Source organism: Carcharodon carcharias, chromosome 3 (genome assembly GCF_017639515.1).
Source record: "Carcharodon carcharias isolate sCarCar2 chromosome 3, sCarCar2.pri, whole genome shotgun sequence".
Taxonomy (NCBI): Eukaryota; Metazoa; Chordata; class Chondrichthyes; order Lamniformes; family Lamnidae; genus Carcharodon; species Carcharodon carcharias.
In genome coordinates this window covers 50,698,977-50,723,802 of record NC_054469.1, presented here as the reverse complement: position 1 = coordinate 50,723,802, position 24,826 = coordinate 50,698,977, and the positions used below count along the sequence as shown (strand labels likewise).

The 24,826-nt window shown below is 42.6% G+C and overlaps 1 protein-coding gene and 1 long non-coding RNA gene across 3 annotated transcripts in view; one reads left to right on the top strand and one right to left on the bottom strand.

Annotated features, from left to right (window-relative positions):
- The window catches only part of jcada (junctional cadherin 5 associated a), a 329,178-nt gene that overhangs the window by 258,562 nt on the left and 45,790 nt on the right, over nucleotides 1-24,826 (top strand). For both annotated transcript variants that reach the window (XM_041183712.1, XM_041183711.1), the window contains exon 4: nucleotides 14,927-19,002. In XM_041183712.1, the coding sequence (XP_041039646.1) occupies nucleotides 14,927-19,002 (4,076 nt within the window). The remainder of the gene's footprint in view (nucleotides 1-14,926; nucleotides 19,003-24,826) is intronic.
- Nucleotides 14,851-24,826, bottom strand: part of LOC121275900 — a 41,359-nt gene continuing 31,383 nt past the window's right edge. Inside the window, exons 2-3 of the long non-coding RNA XR_005942589.1 lie at nucleotides 18,908-19,066; nucleotides 14,851-14,986 (exon numbers count right to left, since the gene is read on the bottom strand). This is a non-coding gene — a long non-coding RNA (uncharacterized LOC121275900). The remainder of the gene's footprint in view (nucleotides 14,987-18,907; nucleotides 19,067-24,826) is intronic.

Genomic DNA, 24,826 nt, shown 5'->3' with positions numbered 1-24,826 from the left:
TGCTATCTTAGTAAGGAGACTGCTGCAGGTGATAGGTGTAAAGATTCGCAGCATTTGTCTGCAGTTGTCATTCAATAGTCAATGTTCTGTTCTCGGAGTACACAATCCTATCATGTACAAGATTCTGGAGGACATGAGGAACTCGAGAGTGCGGTCATTCACTTTGTCTGCAGTATTCAAAAAGGCACATGTTAGTTGTGAGGCCCATCTCTCTGCTTGCCGTAGCTCTGCCTCCTTCAGCTGAGGTTCAGATACCATGATGTCAACAAAAACATTTTATTAAAATTTATTATGCTGAGCCATTGGTTAGAGAGCAGTTTGAATATTAGGGCCTGAATTTTACTATGTTGCACTATTTCACTGGTGCTAATGTCAATTCTTAAACTGACACTGCTGTCCAAACTATTGTTAAATTGATCCAGGCTAATTGTTTTTTGTGTGGCAGCTGCCTGAAATAAGCACAGGCCTTATTTCAATATTGAAATGAGGCTCCCACATCCATTGCAGACCTGGACTCTTGAATGTATTAGGACTTGTCAGAGCTCCAATGAGTATATCAAGGTCTTAAGTTACTTGCAGTCCTTAAAGGGAGGTTGTTCAGAAAAGATAGCAAAACACCCAAAATGTTCATCTTTTGGGTGGATTTGGAAGGAGCAGGAATGTTCTTCCTGGCTCCATGAAACAATGGCAGGCTACCGTTGGCCAAACTCATTCCCCTTTCCCAATCTCTCCTCTTGGCCATAACTGTGGGTTTTGGTGCCAGCTTAAATTAGTTATTCCTAGATAGGCAAGCTGCATCAGGGCACCTGATAGACACACTTAGCCTGACTAAATTGTGATGATGAGACCTGAGGACCAGGCTAAATTCAGGTATGTACTGAAATGACACCCATTTGGGGTGTACATGAATGTAAACCCTGATGTGTATACTTTTGGGCCTCCTACTTTAGGAAGAATGGCAATGCCATGCAAAGTGTACAGAGAAGATTTACCAAGAGCTGGAATGTGTCTATTTGAAATACGAGTTTAATTAGTATTCTGATTTGCCCTCTTAGACATTACACACATCCAATGGTTTCTCTGGAATGTGAGATTTGATCCTGTCTCCTCTTGAGTAATTCAGTGTTCTCTGTGATATGTAATTTGATCTAATCATTGTCAGATAGGTAGCTGAGTTTGCTATGCTAACACTACTGCTTTCAGAGAATGACAGGGCTCAAACTCCTGGGTTAGGAACACTCAAAAGTGCTGACAGTACTGAGTTCAAAGAATGCTTAGCACTCGCACTGCCAAGCTCAGAAAACGACAGCGCTCACATCCCCGGTTAGGAACATTGAAAACACTAAAAGGACTGATCTCTGAGAAGGCATAGTGCTGATGCCCTGCAGTTCAGATGGGAAGGGGTGAAATCCTGGAGTGACATGAATACTCAGAATAAGTATATTCCTGCTATTAAGAAAAATCCTAAGGGAAGGACCCACCATCCGTGGTTAACTAAAGAAGTTAAGGAAAGCATCAAACTTAAGGAAAAAGCATATAACTGTGCAAAGGTGAGTGACAGGACAGATGATTGGTTAGAATAGAAAGAACAGCAGAGAATGACTGAAAGGCTAATCAGGAGAAAGAAATTAGAGTATGAGAGGAACTAGTTGGAAATGTAAAAGTGGAGTTTCTACATGTATTTAACTAGGAAAAGAGTAAATAAAGTGAGTGTTGGTCCTCTAAAGAGTGACACTGGGGACTTAATCATAGATAATAAGGAAATAGCGGATGAAATGACGAAGTATTTTGCTTCTGTCTTTCACTATAGCAGATACAAAAAAAATTCCAGTGATACCTGTAAATCAGGAGGTGACAGGGAGAGGGGAACTTTGAGAAATTACAATCACTAGGGAAATGGTACTGAGCAAATTGATAGAGTTGCAGGCTGACAAGACAGGACAAGGTCCTGATGGACTTCATCTTAGGGTCTTAAAAGAGGTGGCTAATGAGGTAGTTGATGCGCTAGTGTTCATTTTCCAAAACTCTAGATTCTGGAAGCATTCCATCAAACTGGAAATTAGCAAACATAACCCCTCTAAGAAGGGAGGGAAGCAGAAAACAGGAAACTATAGGCCAGTTAGCTTAACGTCTGTCAAGGTGGGGAATGTGTTAGAATCAATCATTGAGGAGGTTATAGCTGGGCACTTGGAAACTCAAGATAATTGGGAAGAGTCAGCATGGTTTTGTGAAAGGGAAATCATGTTTAACCAAATTTATTGGAGTTCTTTGAAGGTGTAACGTGCACTGTGGATAAAGGGGAGCCTGTAGACAAGCCTGTGTGCTTGGATTTCCAGAAGGCACCTGTAAAAGTGCCACATCAAAGGTTATGTGGAAAATAAAAGTGTTGGTAACATATTAAGATGGATAGAAGATTGGCTGACTGGAAGATAACAGAGTATGCATAAATGGGTCTTTTTCTGATTGGCAGGATGTGATGAGTGGAGCCCTGAAGGGGTCTGTGCTGGGGCCTCAACTTTTTACAATTTATATCAATGAGTTGGATGAGGGGAGTGAAGGCATGGTACCTAAATTTGCAGATAACACAAAGATAGGTAGGAAAGTATGTTGTGAAGAGAACATGAGATTGTAGACAGATATAGATAGGTTGAGTGAGTGGGGAAAAATCTGGCAGATGGATTATAATGTAAGAAAATATGAAGTTGTTCATTTTAGCAAGAAGAATTAAAAATCGGAGTATTACTTAAATGGAGAACAACTGCAGACTTCCGAGGTGTTCTAGTGCATGAGTCACAAAAAGTTAGTATACAGGTACAAGAATTAATTAAGGAGGCTAAAACAAGAGGAATTGAACATATAAGTAAGGATGTTATGCTTCAGTTATACAGGACATTAGTGAGACCACATCTTGAATATTGTGTTCAGCTTCGGTCTCCTTATTTAAGGAAGGATATAAATGCATTGGAGGTGGTTCAGAGGAGGTTTACTAGATTAGCATTGTCTTATGAAGAAAGATTGGACAGACTGGGCTTTTTTCCACTGGAGCTTAGAGTGAGGGGTGGCCCTGAACAGCCTTGTCAAGGTGGATGCTGAAAGGATGTTTCCTCTTGTGGGTAAGTCCAGAACTAGGGGGCACTGTTTTAAAATTAGGAGTTTCCCTTTTAGGACTGAAATGAGGAGAAATTTTGAGGATTGTGTGACTTTGGAACTTCTGCCTCCGAATGCAGGGGAGGCAGGGTCATTGAATATTTCTAAGGCAGAGGTAGATAGATTCTTGCTAGGCACGGGAATCAAAGGTTATCTGAGATAGATGGGAATATGGAATGTGAAAGACAAACTGATCAGCCATGACTTTATTGAATGGCAGAGCAGGCTCGAGGGGCTTAACGGCCTACTTCTGCTACTATTTCATATGCTCATCTGTTTGTATGAGAATTTTAAACTTAAGGTGTCAGTGGACCGTGAGCCATGTAGGAGCAGAGGGGTGATGTGTGAGCTGGACTTGGTGTGAGTTAGGATATGTTCGGCAGAGTTTTGGGTGAGCTCAGGTTCATTCAGGGTAGGTGGTGGGAGGCTGAGTAGGAGGCTTTGGAATAGTCAACCTTGCAAATAAAATGCAGAAGTAAGATGATGCACATTGGTGGAACCAATGCCGAATAAGTGCTCATTTTTAAAAAGGAATATTTACTGATTCTTGGGATGCAGGCAAGGCTAGCATTTGTTGCCTTTCCCTCATTGCACTTGAGAAGGTGGAGGTGAGCTGCCATATTGAACCACTGCAGTTATTTGGTGTGGGTACACACACAGTGTTATAGGAAGGGAGTCCCAGGATTTTGACCTAGCGACAGTGAAGGAACTATGATATAGTTCCACGTCAGGATGGTGTGTGGTTTGGAAGAGGAACTTGCAGTTGGTGATGTTCCCATGCAACTGCTGCCCTTGTCCTTCTAGGTGGTAGAGGTCACAGTTTGGAAGGTGCTTTTGCAGGAGCCAGACAGAAAACAGTGTCGGAATAAATGGGTCTTTTTCGGAGTGGCAGGTGGTGACTAGTGGCAGACTGTGGGGAAAAGTGCTTTGGTCCCAACTATTCACAATGTTTATCAATGCTTTGGACGTGAGGACCAAATGTAATGTTTCCAGGTTTGCTGATGACATAAAACTAGGTGGGAATGTGAGTGGTGAGGAGGATGCTAAGAGACTTCAGGGCGATTTAGACAAGTTGAGTCAATAGGCAAATACATGGCAGATGCAGTACAATGTGGATAAGTGTTGTGGTCCCCAGTTTGTTAACTTCTGAATGGGACCCAATTTTGTAATGCTCCCGGGTGAGGAAAGATGAACTGGCTCCCCTTCTTTACTCAACCCCCTTGGTTGGTCACAACAAGGTTAATTTAAAAGGGATAACTTTTCCCTGTCCAAATGTATTTTTTTTTTAGAAGGAGCCAGTTGAACCAGGCTTTCTTGAGTCAAAGAAAGAGTAAGTTTGTTACTAAAAAACCTGAGAAAAATAATAAAAAAAATGTAACACACATACACACAGATCAGAAATGAGACATTAACAGTCCAAGTGAAAGTTTTTTTTTAAAAGCGTGAATCAGTCTTTGGCTTGTCCGTGAGGCGTAGAGGGTGATACATTGCAGCTGTCAAGTTTGGTGATTCTGGTAGAGCTGATTTTGGCAGTTTTGCAGTGGATTTGGAGATACTTGGTTCTGCAGCTTAGCTGAAGAAACTGTCCTATTTCCTTTACGATTGTGGCTTCTGCTGACTTGCCTCCAGCAACAGAGAGAAGGGACTTAGCCTGCAACTTCAGGGATGATTAGTTGGTCATCTTATTGCTGTCATGCACACAGCACACACTGCACTGCTCTGCAGCTAGCTTTTTAACCCATTTTCCCTGTGTATTCCTGTAAGGGGGAAAAAAAACATATTTTGTGCCCAGAGTCTATTTCCTCTGATCTCTGACCATTTTATACATTCTGAGATATGAGTCAACAGGAGATGAATTTTAGATGACTGCTGAGACATGATAATCAATCTTTTGTCTCTGCAACCACAGGAGATTAAATTTGAGTCTTTTGCATTTTTCCGATCTCCCTTTTAAATGCCTTTGCTTGAAGAAGGCCATGAAACCTATTCAGGTGTGACATTCCATGTTCTGTCAGGGTAGGTCTCAGTATAATCCATGCAGGAATTTTCCAGAAAGTGGTCACTTTACATTATTGGCCAACTTTTGTTCAGTGTCTTTGCTTCTATTTCTTTAAAAACACTCATGTCTTCCTTAAAAAGGTCAATATGTCTGTAAGTTTGTGGCTATAATTGCCTTTTATGACACTTGCCCAACACTATGAATGAAATGAGATTCATTCTCATTTCATTGCAAAAGAGAAAAAGATCTTTGATTGTAGAGACCTCAGGAGGAGGTCGAGATGGATCATCTACTCATCACGTCTGACTAAAAATGGTGGAGAATGCTTCAGCCTATGCTTTGCACTCACCCAATGGGCTCTGCTATTGTTGAGAATGGACCTCCTCTTCATCCTAGTAGGTGTTTGATTGTCCACTGCCTATTCACCATTGGGTATGGCAGGACTGCAGACTTTTGATCTAATTCATTGCTTGTGGGATTGTTCACCTCTGACTATATTATGTTGCTTCCACTTTAATCACAAGTCACCCAGTCTGGATAGGATGTATCCTAGGTTGCTGAGAGAAGTGAGCCTGGAGTTAGCTTAAGCTCTGACTGCAATCTTTAATCCTCCTCAAGTACTGGAGTGGGTGCCAGAGGACTGGAGGATTTCAAATGGGGGGAGAATGATAAACCTGGTAACAGGCCAGTCAGTCTAATGTCAGTGGTGGGGAAGCTACTAGAAACCATTGTCAAGAACAAAATTTAATCTCACTTGGAGAAGCACGGGTTAATAATGTACACCCAGTCTGGATTTATCAAAGACAAATCATGTTTTACTAACCTGATTTAAGTTATGTGATGAAGCAGTAGATGTTATATATATACAATATTTATATGTGGACTCTGAAAAGGCGTTTGATGTAAGGAATGGATTTTTTGGGGAAATAGAAGAATATGGTATTAAAGGGACAGTGGTAACTTGGGTACAAAAAGGCTGAGAGCAGTGGTAAATGTGTGGCCCCCAGGCTTTAGTGTTAGGACCATTACTTCTCTTGTTTGTGGATGATACAAAATTTGGCAACGTAATGAGCAGGATAGTAGCAGATTTCAGGAGGACAGACAAGTTGATGCTAAACATTAATGCCGCTGATGCTATAAATCCTGTGTTGTAGCTTGCTTCATCAAGTTGGCACCTCATTTTCAGGTTTACCTGATGCTGCTCCTGATTACTCTTCCACATTCCTATTGGTGCTCCCCTGGCTTGATGGTAATGGCAGAATGAGGAATATGTCAGGCCATGAGGTTACAGATTGTGGTGGAATCTAATTCTGCTGCTACTAATCGCCTTCAGCTCCTCAAGGATGCCTGACTTGAACTGCCAGATCTATTCTGAATCTATCCCATTCAGTAGTGGAGAGAGCCCTCATTTTGATTGTACAGGTTGCTGGTTGGAGTATGTAGAATCATAGAATGATATAGCACAGGGGGAGGCCAGTTAACCAATCATGACCATGCCAGCTCCTTGTAGGTGCTATACAACTAGAACCATAGCCCCTATTTTTTCATCAAATCACAGTGGAAGTTTCCCATTCAAGTATTTATCCCGTTCCCTTTTCAAAGTTATTATTGCATCTGCTTCTATCACCCTTTACAGGCAGTGCATTCCTGATCATAGCACACCGGGTAATTATTTTTGCCCCTCATGTTGCCTCTGATCTTTTTGCCAATTGGCTTAAATCTGTGGCTTCTGGCCCTCCTGCCACGGGACGGAGTCCCCAGCAGAAATTTTTCTCACCATTTGCGTTTGAATGTGTTCAACACATCAGTAACATAATTGGACAACAAAAGGCATTACTTTGAAGAAGGCATCAAAAGCAATCATCAGACCACCCCCCACGCCCCCACCCCACCAAAACTGCCCAGCACACTCACTCATGTCCTTCCTGCTCCGCCCAGGCATGGTCCCAGGCGCTCGCTCTCTCTCTCCCCCCCCCCCACCCCCACAACCACTTCCGTCCCACTTCCCCATCCCACCGCCCCAGCCGTAGTCCCGTGCCACCTTCCCCCTCACCCGGCCGCGGTCCCACACCCACTCTTGGCCCCATCCAGCGGCAGTGACTGTCATCGGAGGGGGCAGCTCAATGAAGAGGGTCCAATGCAGGAAGGTGCTCTGCAAGCTGCAAATGAGCTACTGCTGGCGTGGCCTCTGCATCTCCCATTCACAAAGCGAGCTAAAGGCAGGTGGCTTTGGTCCAACATTGCTAAAGATGCATGCATCCATATGTGCATGTTTCTGAGATGTGGTACAAGCCCTTGCTATTGAGGTTTGACAGTGAAGTGCACTGGGGACCAAAATGTTTACATTTTTGTTGAATATTATGCCTATGCTCTGGGGATGTTGAATTGTCATTCATTCAAGTATGTCGCTCATTGCTGCAGACAATCCTTGGTGAATTGGACGAGGAGGCTACTGTGTCACAAAGTTAAGCACTTACAAGTTCCCTGAAACTGTGGTGGATAGCATACTGAGTCACAGCCCCAAAGCCTATGGCAGGATCTAGGAGTGTCAACATCAGTGCAATCCTCACTTTTATTGCCACAGTTAAAACTGTGTCCAGTTCTGGATATAGAAGAAAGGATAGTTTTGTGACTATATCTTTGTTAATGGCCCAGATTTTGTGTGGTGAATGCTGGGATGTTCGCCACCAGTGAGGGCTACAATGCCATTGCAACTTCCGACTATCTCACTTGGACTAAAATCTGGAAATTATGGTGTGCCTCAATGGGTTATGGACAAGCGCAAACAACACACTGCATGCATAACATACTGGGACATAATATTGTTGATGTCAGTGCCTGAAACTTAGCCAAGTTTTGTCGTGATCATTAGAACTTAAAATTCATCCTCATGAACAATCGCTTTTCAATCAGTTGAATACTTTGAGCACTTTAAAGGTAATTAAATGATGCTAAATGACCATAAATGGTGTTTGAGTACTGCTTAATTTCATTTGATGTCAGTTGATGACTAATGATTTCACTTGATCATTACTGAGATGTCAAATGATGGCCTAATGATGACTTTTGAGTGCAGATAATGCCAAATGATGGCTAAATATTGAATTTTGAGCACAATTGATCACAAATGAGTGCAAATTATGCCCGTTGAATGCAAATTATGTCAAAATTATCTGGTAGAGGTATCTCTTCTATTACAAAAACAAAAATTGCTGGAGAAACTCAATAGGTCTGACAGAATCTGTGGAGAGAAGGACAGAGTTAACATTTCGAGTTACATTAACTCTGTCCTTCTCTCCAAAGATGCTGTCAGAGCTGCTGAGTTTTTCCAACAATTTTTGTTTTTGTTTCCGATTTTCAGCATCCACAGTATTTTGCTTTTAGTTCTTCTCTTACTCTACCCAAACTATCCATGATTTTGAATACTTCTATCAATTCTTCCTCTAAACGTTCCTGCTCTAAGGAGAGCACTCCAGTTTCTCTCACCTCTTCATGTGAATTCTTTCATCCCCAGTCCCACTTTAATAAGTTTCCTCTGCACCCACAATAAAGCTTTGTCATCTTTCCTAAATTGTGATTCCCAGAATTGGCCACAATCCGGCACCTCCAGCCTGACCTATGTTTTGCCAGCTGGTCTATTATATGATATTTTATCAAATTTCTCTTGAAGGCCATAGACATAACATCAACTGTACTATGTTACTTCACCAAATAATTCAATTGGGTTCATCAAACATGCTTTGCCTTTAACACATCACTTCCATGTTGTCTTTCAATTTTTAGCTCGTACTTTTCCAAATGCCGATACATTTTGTCCTGGATTATTGGCTCCAAAAGTTTACCAACAACACCATTAAGCTGACTGGCTTGTAGTTGGTGGGTATTTTCCTCTCCCCTTATTCAAAATAGTGAAAGATTATTTCCACTGGTTCACTCCCTGTAAAATAGGGAAGTGATCCAGTGTACTGAACACAGCAACCGTCCCAGATAAGAAGACTCCGGCATCAGAGCTTTCCATATCTCGAGCCAAACTGCTGCAGTGTAGCCGTGACAGGATCTGCCCATTAATTCAGAGATATGGCCACATATAGCTCTTTTGAGTATAAACCCGTTTCTATCTGTTTCAGATGAAGTTACATTTTTTCATAGTTTTGCCATTGTGAGATTTGAACTCTTGATCTTGGGGTTCCAAAACCAGTACCATAACCACTTGGCTATTTAGGCCAAGCTTTAAACACGTTTCCATCTGTTTCAGATGAAGTTACATAGTTTGCCATTGTGAGATTTGAACTCTTGATACTCTTTTGAGTAAACCTGTTTCCATCTGTTTCAGATGAAGTTACATTGTTTCATAGTTTGCCATTGTGAGATTTGAACTCTTGATCTGGGGGTTACAAACCCAGTACCATAACCACTTGGCTATTTAGGCCAAGCCTTCCTGCTCTGTCGGTTTCCTCCCAATCATCAGTTGAGAGGTATTTCAAAATGGTGGAAATGCTCAGCAAGTCAGGTGGTGTTTGTGGAGTGAGAAGCTAAGTTAATGTTTCAGTTCAATGACCTTTCATCAGAATGTGAAGTGTTAACTCTTGTTTCTCTTTCTGTAAGTGCTGAATTTCCAGCACTTTCTACCAGATGCCCAGCATTTGCAGTGTTTAGTTTTTGAATCAGCTGAGTGATATCAGGAAACAACAAGTGTCATCAGGCAACACCTGCACTGCACCCAGTTGCTAACCAATACTAAGCTCAAGTTGACTTGCGGGCCCCCTAAAAAAAAAAGTGACTCCATAAACAGTTGACACAAGATCACGTGGGATCTTGTAGCCATTCTCTGAGGCTGAATTTGAGAAATCTACAGTATTGATTATGTTGCATAATTGAGCTGCAATTAAGGCCGGTTTAGCGGGGTACATTTTCCTCAGCAAGAACAGATGAGGGGTACGTCATTATAAGTGACATCACGAATAAAGCGGCTGAATTTTACTATGTGCTGAGAATGATATCATCAAGTAGCCAGTCTCTTGCGCAGGGCTGACCTTGTGGGCCAATGGAAAACCGGAATTACCCATACTGTCGGCAATTATTCGGTCAAATGAAACACTTTGGGTGCAAGCTGCATTGACTAATAAGGCTTTGTGTAGAAAGTATGGGGCTCAAGGGAGGGGTCACCTTTTGCATTACAAAGTGAACAATGACAGGGTTATAACCCTGGATTTCACCCGGTCCAATGCTGCAACTTGCTGCAAGTACACTGGGCTTTCCGAACAATCAACTTGCTGCCATTTGTGATCAAGAATGTGGTTCATGTCTTGGGGAAGGAGAATGTGGTGTAGGTGTAAAGGGGGTGGGGCTTGTCTGGGGCGTGTGGGTAAAGAAGAATGTGATTTAGGTTTAACACAGTAAAGAATATGAACAGTCTTCCCACCTGGATCATGTTCTCTCTCTCTCATCCCCAACCCTTTTAGGCCTTGGTCACATAGTCCCTCTTCCCCACTGTTCTCCCAGTGCTACCCACACCTGCCACCCCAAATTCCTGACCATCTCCGCACCACACCCCCACTTCCCTTCCCGAATTCCAGACCTTCCCCCTTTCTCTCAAACCGTCTCCCCCACGCCAAGCTCCTGACCTGATCCAGGCAAGTAGCAAGCTGATGGAACAAGGTGGGTAACAGGAAAGAAACATGTTTTGAGCTGCAGGTTATGGCTGGCCACTTGGTGTACCTACAGTATCAGGTGTGCATGCAGCTCTCTGGTCCTGGGCGGGGGTGGTATGGAGTTTAGACTCCGTCCCCCTGGCATTGGGCCAGCAGTCACAGCAGAGTTAATGCATCAGCTGCGTCTCTGTGGCTGAACTCTCACTTCTCCCTCAGAAGGTCATGGGTTCAAGTTCCGCTCCAGAGACTTTTTAGCCATAATCTAGACCGACACTAGTGTGGTATTGAGGAACTGCTGCACTTTGTCTTTCAGATGAGGCATCTGCCCCTTCGGGAGGATGTAAGGAATAGCACAGCACAATTTGCAGAAGGGCAGAGGATTTCTCCCAGTGTCCTAGCCAACGTTTATCTCCCGACTGGCATCTAAATCATTCGGCTGCTGCGTTTTCTAAACTTAAAACAATGACTGCACTTCTAAAGTAAAAGTGGCTGTAAATAGTTTTGGGGTGCCCCATCGCCATATAAGGCTTAATATAAATTCAAGCTTACTTTTCTTATGATACTAAAGATCCAGAGACTTTCGGGTTTGAGGAGCGGGTCTAGACAAGCTAGAGCTATTTTAACTGAAACAGAGAAGACTATTGGAGATCTGATGGAGGTGTTAAAAACATTTATGGAGTTTTGATAATGTAAAAACTAATTTTCCTACTTAGTAATCCAATAGCCAAAGGACATAATTTTAGCATAATTACCAAAAGAAGGAAGGGCGAGTTCAGGAAAAATGTTTTTACACAGGGGGTAGTTAGGCCATAGAATGGCCTAACTTAAATGACGATAGATACATAATCCATATAGCTTTTAAAAGGGAAGTGAATAACTACCTGAAAAAGAACAATGTGAAAGGAAATAGGAAAGTTCAGAGAATTGTGACAAAGCGGCTCACTTTCCAAGCGCTAGTATGGCCACATTGTGTCAAATTGCCCCTTCCTGTGCAACACAACCCTCTGATTCTAACTCACTTATTCGAATGATTCAAGCCACATGCTCAAAATTCAGAGCTCTCATGTTATGTACATTCCTTTCAATATTACACATTCTTAGGCCTGCTTCAATAGGCTTTATCTTGGTATCTATGATTTAATATTTTGCAAATCATAAAATCTATTCTCGCAATTTGCTGATTCCCTAACTATTCTCCATAATAATAACATTTAATAGCCTTTATAGGTTTCAGCTGCCCATTGAGTTGTATAACTCGGGAGCTAAATCACCCAAACCAAATTGAGGGATAGCGCCCCTTCAGGGAGCTAGTCATATGTCACTTTGGCTTCCCATGGGTTAATTATCATAAAGCATACTTTACAAAATTCCAGCAGATCCATTGGACTCATTACCTTTGAGTTGTTGCTGTCAACAACATATACATTATCTTAACATTGTACATTCCTAGGCTTGTTTCTTCTGAATTTGCCTTGAATGAAAATCTAATCAGCATTTATTTGGCAATGAACAGAATCCTTAGACACAGAGAGCTGTTTGTAACTATTTACTGCTCCTTCTATGTTGCTAGAGGTTCTGGCCATCAATCTGATACAATTTATTGACTCACATCTGTATGCTACATAACATTGAACTCTAACCCTATGGTATCAGCGTCTGTTGCTATTGTCATTTGTCTGGATTGAGATGCTTTGGAGGAATTAAAAGGCCAGAGTCAAATATTTACTCACTTTTAATACATGCACTCAAGTTCTTTCAAGTTTGCTGTCTGGCGTATGCTAGATGTCAGGAGCAGGTCACTCTTATTTGTAAACAAGCTGGGCCACTCGTCCCATATCTGGGAAGAAGTAAAAGGATGAAAGTTTAAAAATAAGATTAAAAAAAAATGTTTTTATGAAGTAATAGACTGAGATATTCACCCTTTGGGCACATAAATTAAATAAGATAGTATTAAAGCTGAAATTCAGACCACAAAAATGATTCTATGAAGTAATTTATTTGAAGCATTTCTCATCCAACAGATTTCATTCAACATTTCATTTAATTGCCTTCTTTCGCACAATTATTTTAACAAAGTTTTAATCCCACAGAAATGAAGCACAAACACCTTATCTCAGAAATGAAGCACAAACACCTAATCTCAGACAAAATTGATAAACTGAAGAACATTATTTGACAAAAAATATTTATTTTCACAATGAATATACTTTGTTCCTTTACTTGATTTGACTTCAGTTTAAATAGATTTACAATTGTTACTATATAATTTCTACTGATCATTTTCTACATCTTCAGTGTCACTCTGAAAATCCTCAGGATCAAAATCTGCATCTCCACCTATTTCCTCGATGCTTGTTAATATTCTGAATATTTTATCATCGATGTCAAAGACAACATCTGTAGCATCACTGTCTATATTTTCAAGGTCACTGCATTTTTAGTGTTTGTTGAAACATTAAACATTTCAAGATAGACCATAGTCGTTCTTCCTCTTGAGCCAAAATAAAGAGACTTCTTATTGATCCTATTCAGCTGTTAAATCTTCTGATGTTTTCCAAGAATTGTTTTGATTTTGTTGTTCCCATGAGAACATTCAGCAGGTCAGGTGGCTCACTTAAGTGTGGCAATCGTACTTTACCATTTGCGCAAAATTGTGCGGAACTCTAGGGCACTGTCGTGACGATGGCGAGGCTGTAAAATGTGGCGATCCAGTCGAAACTCCACTGATTTTGGCAGAAATGGCTGTAAAATTCCACGCATCGAAAGTGGCTCTTTATTCCATTTTTTCGCACCACAATATTTACATACCCCTTAACTACTGCCAATATCATATTCTGTGTCTGACTCATAATTGTGATGAGGGTCGTAGATGAAAGCTTCCTCTATGAGTCTTGGTCTCTTACTTGCAGCACTGGTTCTTCTTGCATTCTCTTGCTCTCTGACAACTTCATGCTTTCATGCTCTAGCCTCCTCCTATTTCTTGGCTCTGCATGCGGTCTGCCGCTTTCCCTTACCAAGTAATAACATGTAGTGTCTGAGAACATAACTTACATGAAACAAATTAAATTTGAAAGAAAGTTGGGGATTTATGATGTAAATTTGTCACATCCTTTCTCGGATTGTATGGTCGAGGTTGGCTAAAGCATATCTGAGTTACGGTGTCTGTAGAGGCACAGGGCTGTGAGATCCCCTTCTAGGAGGCAAGCTACACCCCCTCCCCCTCCCCAGTGGGGGTGAGTTAGATGTTCACTCCCTTATGACATGGCCTTTGGTCAAAGGTATCATCTCACCAAGTTTGGTTGATATTGGCCCAATTAAGGATCTCCAAGGAGTTTGCGAGCAAACAAACAGACAGACATTTTGTTTGGGCCTTCTGTAATGCATCAATACTCTTTTGATACTTTTCAAAATAAATGTGGGTTGTCTCCTGGAGTTACTCATGTCCTTACAGCTGACTCCCCATAAAATTATTGTATTTTATTTTCTTATCTAGATTTGCTTGCTAAAGTAAGATATCCGGGATTGTTATGGTCTGTTGCTGAGGGACCACCAGCGTATTGGACATCAAAGCTCTTTACCCTCTTCCATAAAACATGGCATTAAGTTCTCCCTGCTCCATATTTGTCAGTGATGAGACACATATACTGCCTGGAACAAGTCTGGTCACTAGACCCAACTGAAATATCCACTGCTTCCAGTCAGCAGGTTAAGCCTGAGAGTTCAAATATGCCCATTGTAAACGTTAAATTTGTATTCAGCAATGTTTGCATATAACTTCACTTCATTCAAAGAAAGAAAAATATGATGAACTATTACAAAACACTTTCTCTTTGGTAAAAAGTAAAATGGAAATTATGCACTCAAAAAAAAAACCTATAATTTAAGGTACAGTACTTGGCATAATTTAGCTCTTGTACATGATTAAGCACTATCGCTCGTAGCCTTGGTGTTTATTCAATGCATAATAGCTGCTTATTTCCATTTGGATCTGTTGATAAGTTTATTGCACAAATCAACCATAAGCAAAATGACAAGCGTTCATTAATGAAATTGGCATTAAAGGTCTAAAAGGGAATTACATTTTCTCAAGTGTCTTAATCGCATTCTGTGCTTCTGTATTTGTTTACAGGTTAACCAGTGGTCCTCCATTACCGTGTTCATCTAGGCCCAAACCTGGTAAGGATGTCACCTATTGGAGACGAAGAGGACAAGACTTCAGTGTTTTACTGGATTACACAAACCGAGGAGACTCGGGCTACAAAGGAAATAATGTGACAAAAACTCAAAACATTCCAAAAGCTGAACAACGAGGCAAAAGTTTACAAGATACACAGCCGAAGAATGCGCAGCATAAATCAGAAGTACTTAGAATAAATGACCAAAAGGGTTGGATGTCAGAAGGTCAGAGTGTGATGGTGAAAGAGAGGTGTGAAGACAAGTGGAGAATGCCAGTGGAGCGTAAGTGTCAAAGCTTGGGTACGGAGGAATGGAAAGCTTCTTTAGGAAGACAGCTGTCTGATGGTGATGGAAACAGAATGAGACATGGTGTATTGCCTCACGTAGTTGGTGATGAAACATTAAAAAGAGAAGGATTGCCACATATAAAAAAGGGAAAGTCTCAGTCGTTGCCCAGAGTTATACCAGAAAGTAACGGTAAGGAATTTCAGACAGGTCTACATTATGTGGATATGTCTGGGTTTGACAGAAATAGATTGGAAAATCAATGCTTGAAAGATGATCTTTTGTTGCAGGACGATGGCTCTTATTGTAATCCTAAAATAAGTTCAAAATTGACAGAAAACCTAAGGCAGAGTGCTCAGTGTGCACAGTTGCCAAAAGCTAAGTTGACTAGACCACTGAAACCTCCCTCCTATGAATTGTATCAGCAAATTAGGAGAAGTTCAGAAATGATACCTAATCTCCATGTACATGGAGAAACTGATGGGCAAATAGCTTATTTTGCCAAGGACAATGAAGAAAGTGCTGACCATAATTGCTGCCCTCCAGCTCCTGCTGGTAGCAGCTTGGAGCCTCCTGTCTATGTGCCTCCCCCATCTTACAAAGCACCACCTCAACAAAAAGTTGGTCAGAAATGTTTTGACAAAGTGCCTACTTGCAACAACACATGTCAGCCCTACCAATCAACACAGACTCTTATCGATCGATCTCATTGGGGCTTAGAAAATCAGGAAAGCAATCGTGCTCATCAGAAACGCATGTCTCATGATAATGGTGCAAAGCAACATCTGCAAACTAAGAATGTAAATAATGATATGGGTAAAGATGTCCCTCACACTAGGGAAACCTGTAGTTCATCACATAATGGATATACAGATGACCAAAAGGCTTTTGTCAAGTACATACCATTTAATGATCCTCGACTTAGACACATTACTATAGTGCAGTCTGAAAAGCAATACAATGAAGCAGATAATAAGTATGAACAATGGAATGCAAAGGACCATGTTACAGATGTAAGCAAGACATTTGGACCGTCAGACCACTGCAGTGCCTTTTCTGTTCCATCAGGGCCATATTACTCCACTCAGGCAGGCCTGAGGCCTATTGCTGATACGACTAGCAACAGATGGTTTGTAGCATCCAAGCCAGAGAGCGAGAATGGTACTAAGTCTGAACATTGTTGTAAACAGTATGTTGACAACCAGTGTGACTCCTCATTTAAGTATAATTCACTTTCAACGACAAACCATCCAGTTAGCTTTCCACATTCAAATAACAATTCTAAAGCAGAACTGCTTGTAAATCCAGGCACTGTTGAAACTATAACCCAAGTAAAAAAGTGGGAACCAGATTCCCAGAATTTTGAGGTGCAAGAAAAGAAACGATCAAAAAGAAGAATGACAGAAACGATATTTTGTCTGGTTTCTGTGCCAGTTAAAACATGTGAAGGAGAGTCAAATAAAGATACATTTATTAACGATATGAGAAATGGAAACATTGAAAGGGTTATGAATGATAGTACTGGAAACTTAACAGAGCAAAGTTTTTTAAGCATGTCTTCCTCTGACTTGGAGTTACAAGCATTGACAGGAAATATGATCTCAGAAAGCGGGTTGAAGAGACCTGAGCCCTGGAATGAAGTTAGCAATAGACGTGCAGTTGGCTATAATTTTAACCAACACAGAGAATTAAGAGCCTCTGGCTCTTGGCCAGGTAACCAGTACAGAGATCAAGAAACACAAACAAGTTTCATTAAAGCTCCTCATACCACTCGGTCATTTAATGGTGCCATAAAAAAGGTTGGAACAGGCAACCAGATGCAAAGTCAGAACTATTCAGAGCCTGAATCCAGTGTATTATTGAAAGGGGATAAAGCAAGTACAGAAGTTACAGCCATCAATGACCAGAAACATAAACTGAGTAACTATTCAATAAATGGTCAGACAAGCTTATATCCATCTACCAACAGTGCTTTCTCCAGGACAGCTCCTAAACAGTATCAGGTCAATCACGTTAACTCACACCAAAGGCAGGTTCATGGGGCTTCGAAAAGCTTATGTGAAAGGGGCACAGATGTAATTGCAGAAGATCAGGTGGAAGTGAGCAGAGGTTGTGTACGGACTTCATCAAATAATGGCAAAGAGGCTGTAGGGTTTGGTCAATTCCTCTTGAAACCTGTGAACCGTCGTCCCTGGGATGCAATCAGTGAATTAGAAAGTTTCAACAAAGAGATTCAGGAACAAGAGGATCGTAACATTCAGGCATTGCAGAAGGAAAATGAAGATGATGTGCTTACTACAATTCAGGCAACAAACTCTGACAAAGACTTTTCAAACAGTCAGATGACAGCCTACCAGAAACCTGAGCTGTGTGTTCCTGAAAAACCATTAGCCAAGCTGACCAAGCCCAAAGTAAAGGAGGACAGCAGCAGTGATACTAATTGCTCAGGTTACATGAATATTACCCCTGATGTGCAGGACATTTCTAAAAGATCTGACAACAGCAAATTGAGCAGCCAGTCAAGCAACCTATTCCATAAACCCATCAACAAAAGAACAACAGACACTAAAAGCAGCACAATTCTAAATGTATTCACCACGAAAAATGCACAAATCACTAAATTAAAAAATGAAAAGAATGTGGAAAGCACCAATAACAAAAGGCAATGCATAAACATCAATGGAGTTCGAACGCCTATGTATCAGTTAAGTCAAACAAAGACAGAAAGCGCAAACGATGCAGGCACATCAGTCAGAGTGATGTCGCAAGGGAAAAAACCTGTGCCAACTCCCAAAACGGAATGTGACTGCAGCATTGGAAAAGTGTTATCTCAATTTGACAATGATCAGGATTATTCAGAACCTGACCTGAGCGCTCTAAGCTATCACAAAAGCACAAAACCAAAAATTGACAACCTGAATGACCTCTTTGAACAGAGAATTGCAGAAGGAATTTCCAAAAATGAATCATTAGAAGAAAGAGCTGCCAGGATTTTAGGAATAGATGTAGCAGTAGAAACCTTGATTTCTCCAGGGAAGAAGATGCTGCATCAGGATGCAGGAAAAAATGAAACAAAGCCTCCTGCTGAAATGGAATTGGGCTATACCTGTGATCATTTTATAGCAGACAGGAAAAATGCTTTAGAAGAACAACCAGGGCACGTCGAAGAGAAACCTTCAGGCTTCAACAAACTGTCAGAATGGAAACACAACCCTCTCTATGGAATCTCAAATGGAAATACTGTGCGAGAGAATAAATTGCCAAAACATGCTGCTGAAAGTAACAAAGAGTTGGGGAAAAGGGCCATCATAAATGAATTCTTCCATGGACCTTTCAAGGAGTTTTATAATTGGGCTGACAAAAATTGCTGTCTGAGCGCAGAAAGAAAAATTGTCTGCGTCCCAGGGGCAGACAGGAAAGTTCGAAACACTTCGGAGATGATTGAAGCCTTGCAAGGTAAAATTGCATCGTCCCCAAGCCGAACGGCTCTGGACCGCCTGGCCAGAATGAAAGAAGTAGATTCGGTTTCCCGTATCAGACGTCTCAGCATTAAAAGTACAGATTCTGGTGATGAACTTGATGAGGAAACATGTAGCACAGAGCGAGGAGCAGAGAAAACAGTTTACACATTGGCCAGGAGGGAAGATACCTGCACAACAAGGAAGCGAGTCATATCACTGGACCAGGATTTGGAATCTTTAGTGTCTTCAGTAACAGCTGATTCGGAGAACAAAGAGACTGCAGGTATGCCTTTACAGCATAATGTCATGACTAGATTCATTGTATCTCAGAGACTGGATGTTGACCACTGTAAATAGGAAATATAGGGATTAATTTGCAACTAGTCATTTTAAAGCAATATATCAGAATAAAAAAAGCATTGCCTTGTCTCTGACAGGCACCTATTTCAATATGGTTACCAATTGAATGCTAATTAATAAACAGGAATAATTGTTCCTGATTGATATTGAGGAATAACATGGCATTTATATAAAAAGCATAGCAAGTTTCAGCAGGATTGATGTCTCTATGAAGGGGTGATTGCTGTAATTTGTATCATGTTTGTGTCATATAACTCACACTGCTTCTTTACATAGAATCCATGGGGGCTAAATTCAATAGCTCCCAAAAATGGGTGTGGGGATCATGATGTACAATTAACCCATACACATTTATTGCAATGCAAACAGCATGCCAACTTCTGCCTACTAATTTCAATGGTTTCCACATCCAGCCAGTGCTAACCAGCCTGGTGATTAGTTGGATGCATCAGTGGTGAGCCAATATCATGAGAGACTAGCGCCATTTACATCTAGTCTGAACTACTTAATGGGGTAGCTCATTGTGATTGAGCGTTTGCAGGAAATAAATGTGACCTGGCAAACAGTGGCACAAATGAGAGAGAGCAGGCTCTAAGGTTTGCAGACACTGTACTGGGGTTTTATTGGAGGAGCTGGAGAGAACAAGAGAGAGTCAATATTCGCAAAGGACCAGAAGACCCTCCCAGCACATACTCAAAAGATAGGTAGGCCACCTCTTCCAGACTGAAAAGGATGGGTTTCAAGCTCTGCACGAAGCCTTGTTGGTATTGGACTCTTGTCATGTTCCTTGACATTGACAACAGGCTTCCCGATGTACCAAGCATTTTGTTGTCCATATCCGTCAGTGTACTCCTGTAGGCTGCCCCAAAGTGCTCATCTGAATCCTCTGCAGTAGAACTCAGGAGTGACCTCGCCCTCTGGCATTATCCTTGCCCTCTGCCCCTGTTGACGCCAGGAGTCTAGCCCTGAAGACGTGGATGCAAGGCAGCAAGAAGTTCAGCGACCTTACAAGAGTGGTTAAGGTCAGTGAATACATCTTCAAATGACAGATCCCCCTACCAAAAAAATGTTAATATAATTTTTGTGTTCATGTGTGCTCAATGCGCTTAATTACAATTTGATATCAAAAGTTCTCACTTGGAATGAATTTGACACCAAATTTGGCAGTGCGCTCAAGCCATATCCAGCACGCTCAAAGCTATCAAATGTGCTCTGCAACCTGCTTTGAAAATTACAAAGAAATGAATTCCTAAAATAACATTTGAATTTATTCAGTTTTACATATTAGTCCAAAATAATCATTCCACTATACATTCTTGAGAGAACCATCTAATCCCCATCAGTTCTTCATTTTCTCCCCCACCAGCACCCCCCCCCCCCCCACCCCGCCTCAAGTCTTAGGGTCTAAACTCCCATCTTTCCCCACAGCCCCCCAAACCCCAAAATATTCCACCTCCCGTATCAGGGTCTAAACTCTTCCCTCTCTCCCTTTCCAGTTTTGACTCTCTCCCCCTCTTTCCCTCCAGTCTCCAAACACTCTCCCTCCAGTCTCCAAACTCTTGCCCCCTCTCTTCCTCTAGTCTCGACTCTGTCTCCCCCCTCCCTCCAAATTCTCCCCATCTCCCTCCAGCCTCAAGACTCTCCCCCTTCCCCTTCCGAACTGCCTGCCTCCGGGGTTTGGGGGGGGGGTTTGTGGTGGTTAGTGGGAAGGGGAAAGAGTGAAGGGAGTGGAGAAGGAAAGGGGGGGGTGTGTGAAGGGTGCAGGGGGAAAGAAGGGGGCTGGGAGGAAAGAGGGGAAAGTGGGTAAGTAGGGGGATCCAACAAGGTGGGAGAAGGGGCTAAGAGGCGGGGGGGAGGGGAAAGAGGGCATGGTAGGAGGGGATGGGGTAGGGGAGAGAGGGGGAGGAGAGAGAGGGGGAGGAGAGAGAGAGGGGGAGGAGAGAGAGAGGGGGAGGAGAGAGAGAGGGAGGAGAGAGAGAGGGAGGAGAGAGAGAGGGAGGAGAGAGAGAGGAGGGAGAAGAGAGAGAGGATAGAGAGGAGAGAGAGGGGAGGAGAGAGTGAGATGGAGGAGAGAGAGAGAGGGAGGAGAGAGAGAGAGGGGGAGGAGAGAGAGAGATGGAGGAGAGTGAGAGAGAGAGGGAGGAGAGAGGGAGGAGAGAGGGAGGAGAGATGGAGGAGAGAGGGATAGAGGGAGAGAGGAGAGAGTGAGGGAGGAGAGAGAGAGGGAGAGAGGGAGGATAGAGAGGAGAGAGAGGGGAGGAGAGACAGAGAGTGAGAGGGAGGAGAGAGAGAGAGGGGGAGGAGAGAGACGGAGGAGAGAGAGAGGAGAGGAGAGGAGAGACAGAGGGAGAGGGGAGAGAGAGATAGAGGGAGGAGAGAGAGAGAGGGAGGAGAGAGAGAGAGAGGGGGAGGAGAGAGAGAGAGAGGGGGAGGAGAGAGAGAGAGAGGGGGAGGAGAGAGAGAGAGACACACAGGGGAGGGGGAAGCAGGAAGAAAACCACTGCAACCTGACAATAGGGAATAGGCAATTTTTCCTGGTTTGGATTTTTACACTTATCAAGGTAAACACAAAGGACTGAAAGTCCTTCCCGCTGGGCTTTTCCAGCCCCAGCTGCTCGCAGGACCGGAAAATGCCGCCCTCGATTTCAGGCACCCAAGCCAGGGTTTTTCCACAGGCTTCAGGATCCCAATGTCAGTGTTAAATAGGGGTCAGAAGCCTACGTTGAGGGGAAAGGGGCTCTCTGATTTTCCCTGAACCTTTAAAACCCATTTAACCTCTTTAGCCAAGCCTTTGGTCATTTTTTTTATTCATTCCCGGACTTTGAGCTTCGCTGGCTGAGCCAGCATTTATTGCCCATACCTAACTACCCTTCAGAGCTGCCTTCTTGAACCACTGCAAACCATGTGATGTAGGTACACCCACAGTGCAGTTAGGGAGGGAGTTCCAGGATTTTGACCCAGCGACAGTAAAGGAACGGTGATTTATTTCCAAGTCAGGGCGGTGAGTGACTCGGAGGGGAACTTCCAGATGGTGTTGTTCCCATCTATCTCCTGCCCTTATCCTAGATGGTAGCAGTCGTGGGTTTAGAAGGTGCTGTCGAAGGATCCTTGTTGAATTCTTAATAGGTATGATCTAATACTGAGTTATGTTGGTTCACTACATATGAAAAGTTTGACTTTTGAAAGTTTGGGGGGAGGGTCGGGGGTGCAGAAGAAAATTGCTCAGGGGGGCTGGTGGGGGAGGAAATTGCTCCTGGGGGCTTTTATGGGGAGAGAACTGCTGCAATCCAAGGGAGAATGGAGTGCGGGCGTCTAGCGGTTATGTGGGCAAGGTTGTGCTGCATGAGTTACAGGTTATAAAGAAAAACAAAAAAGTTCTTCATCAAAACAGGGTCTGCTTTTTATAAAGTTGGCTCAGTTTTATGATGTGTCACTCTGCATCATAAATCAGCCATCCAGCCAAATGAGCTAACCGACTCCCCTAATATCACCCCTCACCTAAGATGTGGTGACCCTCGGGTTAAACTCATCATCAGTCGTGTCTCTTTAACGCGAGAGCAGCCTTTGGTCCTTTGGGACTACGGCAACTTTCATTTAGTTTGAAGCTATTGAATTTCAGAAATATGGAAAATAAGTTCTATGGTAGTTTTTGATGTCCAAATGCTTAAGTGATGTTGCTAATCGCAAATATTTGAGCACTGTGGTTTGGGCCAATTGATGACATTGATGTCAATTATAGTATTTTTAATGTTAAATGATAGCTAAGTGATTGCTTTTGAGTGCAACTGATGTCAAATGATAGCTAAATGATTAATTTTGAGTGCATTTGATATCAAATGAGTGCAAATGGACATTGTTGAACGCAATTGATGTCAAACTTTTCAGTTAGGGGGGACTGTACCACTCCTGAGACGATGCTCAAATCACACCAACAATCTCAATCAATCTAGACTCATACCCAACTTTGATATGCTTCACTTTACCCTCGCACTCTTGGTACTGCTATAAGACTCACACCCACATCTCGCAGCTTGCACACAATGCGAGCTAGTTAACCATGACAGCCACGCCTGCCAAACATATTTCACCACACTTTCTGAGACACTTCCAATTCTCTTACAGGACAAGGTGGCCCATAACTGGAGGCAGCAGGAGATAACTGGAGGGGGACTGATGCACCTGCATTCTTCACTCCATGAGGCGGAAAGTGTTGGTCAGTACTGGGGTGTCCATTGCTGAGACCGTGGCGAGTGACAGAACTAAAACCATCAAAGGTGAAGGTAAGTGTGGATCTAATCCTCCTCATCACATTCCACCTCCCCTCATCCCACACACTCTTATGATTTACAAGCTGCATCTAGTGTAAGTATTCATCTGTTACTTTCTCCCTGTCCCTATGGCATAACCTTACCCTCATGTTCCTCTCTTTCCAGATACCCAAGAGGTGCATCCTTCCTAGGCAGAGGAACAGTGATGATGAAGATACACTGTCAACAGATTTCACACTCGCAATCACCAGCTCAGATATTGATACTGCACATGTCTTGGAAGATAGGCTAAAGCTGGAATAGGTACAAGGTGTGACACTGGGCATGAGTGGCCTAAAGCAAGGGCAGCGGGCAAGGATAGTGCCAGTGGACGAGATCCCTCGGGAGTTCAGATTCAGATAAGCTCTTCAGGGCAACCTACAGGAGTACACTGATAGGTATGGACAACAAAATGCCTGGTGCATTGGGAAGCCTGCCAGAAATGTCAAGGAATACGACAAGAGTCCAATACTAACTTGGCACAGGCCTATGTGCCGAGTTTGAAACCCATCCTTTCCAGCATGGAAGTGATAGCCAACTCCATTTGGACACTTGTGAACCCAACTGTGATGTAGCACCTGATGGCCAAGGTTTGAGTTCTACAGTGGCAGTCAGACAGCTGCCACCATGGCTGTGGATTACAGTGTGCAAAGGTACTTGTAACAGCTGTCCTCTAGCAGATTACTGGGATCACATGGGGAGAGTGGAAGTAGCTCCATGGAGCATGGACCTGCTGTCCCCTCTCAGGGTGACCACATTTGTCCTCCCAGCCCTGCCATTATACCAGTGCCCATTCTGTTGTTTTGTCTTGCATTCAGGGTTTAGCTGGGATTTCTTTAGGGTTTGCCTGATACTCTACGAATGTTACCATAGACAGTTATCTATAAAAACCAGCAGTGTTTACTCAGGTCTATATATACATCACAATACTATGCCTGAGGTTGTACTTCTGCTTCCCACCAGATCTGTCTGTTAGTCATGTAAGATTGCATCATAGTTACGCCAATAGTTACATCAGTATCAGGTGCTCCTGATGTCTCGGCCTTCACAGGGTTACTCTCTGAGATGCCTTGACCAATCTCCCTGATCTGGTCCTGATTTCATTTTGAGGTCAAACTGTACTCTCTTGTCATTCGATAGGAGTGGCTTCCACCTGGGTAGTTGTAGAGTTTCTACTTGTTTCTGGTTCCTTGTCTCCATCTGGATCTAAATAGTATGCCCAAAGTTCCATTGGTTTCACTTCTCAATAAAATTTTAATCTTCTGGTTTGACTTCTTCCACTGATATTCTTGACAATGCATCCGCTTTTGCCTGGCACTTCTCTTGAACGTACTCAGTAACTGAATCGTCTCTCATAAGTCTCAATCTAAAGCATTGAATTCCAGCCGGCATTTTTGTAATTTCTTTTAGGTTAAGAAGATTAACCAAAGGTTTCAATTT